The 7,446-nt window shown below is 36.4% G+C and overlaps 1 protein-coding gene across 1 annotated transcript; it reads left to right on the forward strand.

Annotated features, from left to right (window-relative positions):
• Positions 1–1,202: 1,202 nt before the first annotated feature.
• LOC147862036 (uncharacterized) lies at positions 1,203–7,090 on the forward strand. Its single transcript, XM_087323053.1, has 10 exons — positions 1,203–1,712; positions 3,491–3,556; positions 3,912–4,092; positions 5,149–5,345; positions 5,546–5,596; positions 5,861–5,952; positions 6,076–6,143; positions 6,226–6,338; positions 6,442–6,546; positions 6,640–7,090. Exons 1-10 carry the CDS (start codon positions 1,203–1,205, stop codon positions 6,805–6,807), a joined length of 1,551 nt encoding a protein of 516 aa, XP_087179179.1. The 3' UTR covers positions 6,808–7,090.
• Positions 7,091–7,446: the final 356 nt, after the last annotated feature.

The following is a 7,446-nucleotide window of genomic DNA, read 5'->3' on the forward strand; positions in this document are numbered from 1 at the left end:
TCTAACTACCACCCACTAAAGTGATTGCCCTAAGTCATATTTATACTTATATGACATTTGGGCTATTTACAAATATAGCCTCAGTGGGCTTACTCTAACATATTTACAAATATGTCCTTGGATCCGGTTTCTAGGTCTCATCCAAAACCATTCCGGATCCGGTTCCTTCATCCGGCTCGTCCGATCCCGCTCCTTCGGATCCCATCCGGAGGGACCGAATTCCCAACATTTCACGTGCACATAGAATCATACATACATACGCCTACTCAATAATCAAACCCATGATCCCTAGTTTAGGTCCTTAATGGTCACATTCATGTTTCACATGCACATGCGTAACATCGTGACATCATCACATGTAGCTCATGTATATTTTTGGAGGTCATTTCTATGCTCAAGTGGATAACCTGTATTTGCCTAAGAGGTGGGGTTGGGGTGTTTGATATGCTGTGTAATGTTGATACATGTGGTAGTTGATAATGGGAAGCATTGTTGGATGATCATGAATGCTTCACATCATACTATGGAAGTCTCTTCATCCTAAGTTTACTATTGATTAGGGTATTGTGCATACATGATGTGGTTTGCTCTAGGTAGTCTTCGCTAAGTTCCAATCCGAAGCTCAATCAAGAATACAACTATACGTTTTCCTTAAGCCAACACCCCATAAAGCAAAACTTGGATGATCAAACACATGGAACTAACTGGTTGATGATCTTGGCCTATCATTGACGAAGGTCATCAACAAGATCGCTTATGGATTTGATGAAGCTATGGCAATAAGATACGATGTGCTTTCAACCAACGGGTAGTATGGATTTGCCCTAGTTATGGATCATGTTTCTTTGCCAAGGTCAGGTGTAGGCCCCACGTGGAGGTTAATGATATAATATGGTATTAGTATGTATGTATGTTGTCTAATGTCACCAATGTGAAGGAAGCTTCAAGGCTCAAGCAATCAACCAAGCTTAATAATAATAAAAATACGTAAAGAAATGGAGGGAGGGGCATTTTGGGAGTTTGATATTTCTCATAATAATAAATTATAATAATACCCTAGCTTAAACCCTCTCCTCTGCAAAACCCCCAATCGACGACAGAAGGAAAGACGCAGAAGCAGAAGAAGCTCAAGAAGCAGAAGAAGAAGAAGAAGAAGAAGAAGAAGAAGAAGATCGAGAGAACTGACAGGAGAGGAAAGAGAAATGGCGAGCGCTCTCTTCTTCGTCTTCTCTAAGACCTCCTCTTCCTTAGCCCTCCGAAGCTCCTCCTCCTTCTTACACAGAGCTCATATGTCTCCATTACAACAACAACAACAACAACAACAACAACAACAACAACAACAACAACAACAACAACAACAACAACAGATCGTCTGTTTCTCTTCTCTGATCTCACCATCACCATCACAGTCACAGTCACAATCGCAATCGCAATCGCAATCACGGTGGCCATCACCATCACCATCGCTACCATCATTATCTAATTCTCAGCCATGGCTATGGCTGCCTTTCTTCCCACTCATCGCCAAAGCAAGATCCAGTGTTCAACAATATCGTGGCCTTCTTCTTGTATCTGGTTCTTATAGCACAGCTAAGAGAGCCTTCTCTTCCTCATCACCAGCACGTTCTTCGAAGGATCCTGTTCCTCAGTCTTCCGTTGATGACAATAGAATTCCCGTGACAGTAATTACTGGCTTTCTTGGTGCTGGGAAGGCAAGTGAAACTGTTTTTCTACCGTGTTTCTTTGTCAGCTGCCGTCACCTCACATTGCGCTCTCTCAATCACTTCAATCTCGCCTTTTATATATCTACAAAGAAATGCAATTATTCAGATAAGCTAAGCTAACTAGCTAAACAACTCGCGTTTATTCAGATCACTATCCTTTTCTGTCTTTACGCCTTTATGTTTTTATGAAATTTCGTCTTTATGAAATTCAGGCAATCCAACTTGAACATTTCTTTCCTCAGATCACCGTGAAGATTTTTCTCTTGCTGAGATTATTTTGACGGTTATTGATGGTGTTTTGACCAAGTTGTTTTCTTAAATTTGGCCGTTATAGACAGAAATTGTTGACATATCCAGGTAAGCTAAGCACATTTTTCTTTCCTAAAGATTGTCCTTAAAGAGATAGTTGAGCCAGGAATTTCGTTAAACACTTAATTCTTTTTCTCAGTCCTCTGAAATTCCTTTGTAGAGGTGATTACTGCCACTTCGCTTGCCTGGCGATTCTATCCTCCTGCCAGATTTCCTACTTTTCAAACCGCTTTGCTACCGTATTCCCAAAAGCTAATTAGCTCAAAACTTTATTTTCACTTCATTTTTTTCTTTGTCTTTTTTCATAGTCTACCACTGTCATTGATGGCCTCCGCATCTGTATTATTGTCATTAAAATCGTCCTTTATTCCTTACACAACCAGAAATTATTCACATATTCTGGTCAGGAAAGCTACATGCTTCATTCATTCCCCCCCTTCTTTTTATTTGTAGCAAATAACTGCCATTGCTAGCGTTGTTGTAATTTTCTTTCTTAAGTTTCTTCCTTCTGTAGACAGAGAGAGATTGTTGACATAAGATAATGTAAACTATTTGCTTAATTTTTTACACTCTTCTTTCTTCATAGCTGATTAATTATATTCATAACTGGAGAAACACCTATATGTTTCAGTTTTCCTAAGTTTCTCTCTTTCTTAACACCTGCTTATGCTAACAGAAATTGTGACATAAGGCAGCTAATTATTGTTGGCTACATTGCCATGGTTTTCAACATTTCCTAAGTTTCTGGCCTCATTGTTTATGTATTTTTCCTACAATTTTTTATTTTTGTTGGCTAAGAAAGGTTTCTATCAAAATTTCTGAATTACCTACTTGTATCTGCCATTTCGACTACTAGTAATGAAAGATATGTAGACTAAACCCCTAGATCATGACTTGAGCGTATCATATCTTAGAAAATTAGAAATCCTGACTTAAACAATTTATTACAAGGGAGGAGTTAGATTTGTCACTTTCCATACTTTAGACATGGATTCATGTTTGTTGCATCTCTCTCCTGGGCCAAATTTGGTCTTAGAAGATGTTAATGTATCTATCTTTCTTTCTTTCTCAAAATGATGTCATAGTTGTAAAGTTGCAAGGAATGGGTATTCTACAAGGTTCTGAAGTGGAGGCAGTGTTCTATATTTTCCAAAAATTCTGGAATAATGTTAATGCTAAGGTCATCCATGAATTTGAAGTAGGCTGTGTCTCCTTAGTGTATGCTTCATGATATGGTCTTTAAAGTTCTTGCATTGTGTACATATTTGATAATTTAATTAACTTCTGCTATTACTTACTACTAAATATATATTTATGATTATATTATCTATTTAATTCTCTTACTGCTATGAATTGTTATACATATTCTCACTCAAATTTTAATTTGGAAGCTAGACCTTTTTTCTCTTCAGAAGGTTTTTTGATTCTTAATCTGTTGCTGTTATATTTGAATGCAGACAACGCTGTTAAATTATGTCTTGAAATTTGATCATGGAAAAAGGCTTGCTGTGATCGAGAATGAGGTATCCAACTTATATGTTTGATAAAAAGTTTTCAAGTGTTGAGTTTTCCATGTGTATTTTTAAATGATTTAGATGGTAGAATTCTTGTATCCTGAAGCAGTAAGAAAAATTCTCTCTACCTATCCTAATAACAATACTGTTCTAGAATTGTTTTATTGGTGCATACTCAGCTGAAGCAATAAATGCGTTGAAGATGTTCCAACTATACATGAATTTTGCTTTTTGTGATGCTCTTATATTTATATGCTAGTTCGAAGAAGCTTCTAATATTTGAAAATGTTCAGGTTTTCTTTTTGTAATATTTGAACTTGATATGTGTTTTATTGAGACTTAAACAATGTCAAATTATTGGCAGTTTGGAGAAGTGGACATAGATGGCTCCCTGGTTGCTGCACAAAAATCTGGACAAGAGGATATAATGATGCTGAATAATGGATGCATTTGCTGTACTGTGAGGGGTGACCTTGTGAAAATGATTGAAGAGCTCATAAACACAAAAAGGGATATGTTTGATCACATTATTATTGAGACTACAGGTACAGTAGTTTGTAAATAATTTATGTTGTGTAAATCTAATGTTGCCTGAAAATGATCTGGTTCCTGGGTGTTTAGTTTGTATCATAAAGCCTAATTTTCATTGTGCATGTTTCATCATCAAATCATTGGCAGGTTTGTAACATTTTTTATGTGTCGTATTGTTATTAGGGTAGATATAGAGAAATTCACAGCTCATCCATTATTAGGGTTTCACCTCAAGATTTTAGTAGTTTCTATGATATCGGCTCCAGATTTAGAGGTTTATTTAGAGTTTTGTTTACATGTATGAATCAGCATAATTACGTAAGGTTTGATTATAGGTGTGCCTCTAACAGTTCTACTTGCGTCACAATAATTCTAATGTGGAGATGACCACATAATTACCTGCATGCGATGTAAATTGTAACTAATGCTAACAGAATGCTGTTCAATGTATTATTCGTGTGTAACTTCAGTAAAGTGACATCTAAACCTCTCGCCCATTAGGAGAATTTCTTTAATTATGATGGTTATTTGTGTCCTCCAATATAATTTACTCTCCTCATATAGTGTGAAGCAGTAATGCGATAAGGGTTTAATTAATCACCCTCTCTATTACTTTAAAGCAAGTAAAGTTTACCCAAACCTTGTTGGTATGAGAATACTTTGTCATGTTTATCTGCATCACTGTTTATATATTCATTAAAGATCATTTCGTTGTGATGCTCACCATGCTCAAAACAGTAGGTCTAGGCATGAGATGCAAATGGAAAAAGTATTGTGGCCATAGTGTCAGAATTACTGTTGTGCATTCTTGTTACTTTTACTATGTAAAAATGCCCAAATATCATAAATCTTGCAGTGGAAACCCTAACAATAATTTCTATATGAGTAGATGAATTACAGGATATGGAAAAATTATGTTTGTACGAGTAGAATAAAATTGGAAGTTTGCTATTGTTTATGTGGTTGGATTTGTCGACTTATACTAGCTAAGGAACCTTTGTCATAGATATGCATGTTCGGGTCTAATAATAAGAATCATGTTAGTAATGTCTTTCTTTTGAATGTCCTAGGTCTAGCAAACCCTGCACCTATTATTGAAACTTTCTACATGGAGGAGAGCTTGGCTCCTCATGTTAGACTAGATGGTGTGCTGACTCTAGTGGATGCAAAACATGCACCCCAGCATCTTGATGAGAAGAAACCTGAAGGAGTTGTGAATGAAGCAGTGCAACAGATTGCTTATGCTGATCGTATTCTTTTGAACAAGGTCAACATTAAAGTTAGGAAAGCTACATATGGTTCACTACATGATTTGAATTCTGAGTCATTCTATGAAGTTGTGAGATTGCCAGCTCCATGTTTGTTGGGTCCTTTATTACGAATATTTTGAAGAATTATTTACGCTGATTCATGTGTGACTATTTTTTGTTGGATTTTTTGTCTCAACCTTGTCTTATGATTTTACAGGTGGATCTTGTGAGTGCAGAAGATTTGGAAGTACTTGCACAGCGTATCAAGGTGAATTTTCTAGTTCGTTGATTCTTTTAGTTAAGAATACAGTTAGGATGGACCAAATGTGCCTTTTAGGGTTTGGTCTCCTTGTTGAGAGAATATGCAGTCTGTCAAGAATGCATAGAGACAAGTCTGGCATATGACTCTTTGGAATTCTGATATAACTTTCTTATTGTATGTGAGATGCTGCATTTTGAATGTTTTTGTGCTCCTTTGACTATTCTGTGTTTATGGTATGGGCCCTTATAAACGCTACTGTCAATTCTGTAGGGAATCAATGAAATTGCACATGTAAAGCAGACAAAGTACGGTGAAGTCGATATGGATTATGTACTGGGTATAGGAGGATTTTCTCTTGAAAGGTTTGACATGGCTATATATTAAATGGCTCTTTGCGTGTGCAAAATCAGTGTATGCATGTCCAGTTACTGGATTACTCTGTATTAACGTACTAAAAGGAAATTATTGTTGGTGTTTCTCTTAAGAATCGAGAAGGACATCATGGAGGAAAAGGAAGCTAAGGAACACAAGCATTCTGCTTCTAACCATGATCGTTAGTATCTTGGGCAGAGGAGCTGTTCTTTTGTACCCTGTGCTTAATCTTAATCTCATAATTGTTTATTGGTTATATGCAGATCACCATCATCATGATCCTGGGCACTCAAAGCATCATCACCATCATCATGTACATGACTCTGGTGTTGGCTCTGTCAGCATTGTCTGTGAGGGAACTCTAGATTTGGACAAGGTAATTATAATTAATTAGCACACAGTGATGAGAAGATGATTTAAATGCTTCTTGAACATTTTCCTGATTACCATTATGGATATACGTCAATAATGTTTTGCAGATAAATGCATGGCTAGGGACATTGCTATCTAGTAATGCAGATGATATCTATCGTTGCAAAGGTGTCTTGTCTGTTGCTGGTATTGAGCAAAGGTTTGTTTTTCAGGTAATGCAGAAACTATTTTGTTTTGATGAGAAAAAAAATATCCCGTGGCCAGAGTTGAATTTTTCTGAATGTGATGTCTTTTCTTACAAGCAGGCAGTGCATGCTTTGTTCGAGGGTGGTACTGATCGACCTTGGGGACCTGATGAGAATCGAACCAACAAGCTCGTGTTCATTGGGAAAAAGCTTGATAAAGAAGCTCTAGAGAAGGGTTTTCAAGAGTGCTTACTTGAGAACCAAACAAAGAAGCTGCAGAAAAACTGAAACGTGATATATTGGTAGTCTCTTTCACGTGTTAAAGAAAATGAAGCCAACGATGTGTTAGTTGGGAAAAGAAACTGGAGGATGATTCTACTCTGAGCAATGGTTTTTCAAAATGAACTTAGATTTAATTATCACAAATTTGTGTAGATTTTTCGTAGAGATGGGAGGATTTTGTGACAGTAAACTCTTTATTCTCTTGATTGTATCTATTAAATCCTGGAAGTAAGAACTACGTGAAAGATCAATTTTGGCCATAAAATTTGAAGCATAAATTTGTATGTTGAACAGACTTTTGTTATGCCTGAAGATAAAAACACTTGAAAACAGTCCTTCCTGCCTCCGCAAATCTTGAAATACTTAGCTTAAGAGCCCTTTGCAGGTAACATTTATACATAAGAAGAGACTTATATGATCATTAACAGCAGCTGCCTCAAGCACGAGTTCTTTCTTTAAGGAAATGGTCTATAATATAATTAATACCTCCTCTCAATAGAGAAATGTAAATGGATGTTGACATAAATAAGAGTTGATATATATTTTGCATATGGATTTACAGGCAAATAACACAAGAATATTGAAAATGGCGTGCCTAACAACAGAATATTGTCAGCAAACAAAATCTGATTGTCAAGCACTAAT

The sequence above is a fragment of the Azolla caroliniana genome, unplaced genomic scaffold, assembly GCF_043228905.1.
Source record: "Azolla caroliniana isolate FFs.n. ecotype wild unplaced genomic scaffold, voAzoCaro1.0.p SCAF_7, whole genome shotgun sequence".
In the NCBI taxonomy this organism is placed as follows: domain Eukaryota; kingdom Viridiplantae; phylum Streptophyta; class Polypodiopsida; order Salviniales; family Salviniaceae; genus Azolla; species Azolla caroliniana.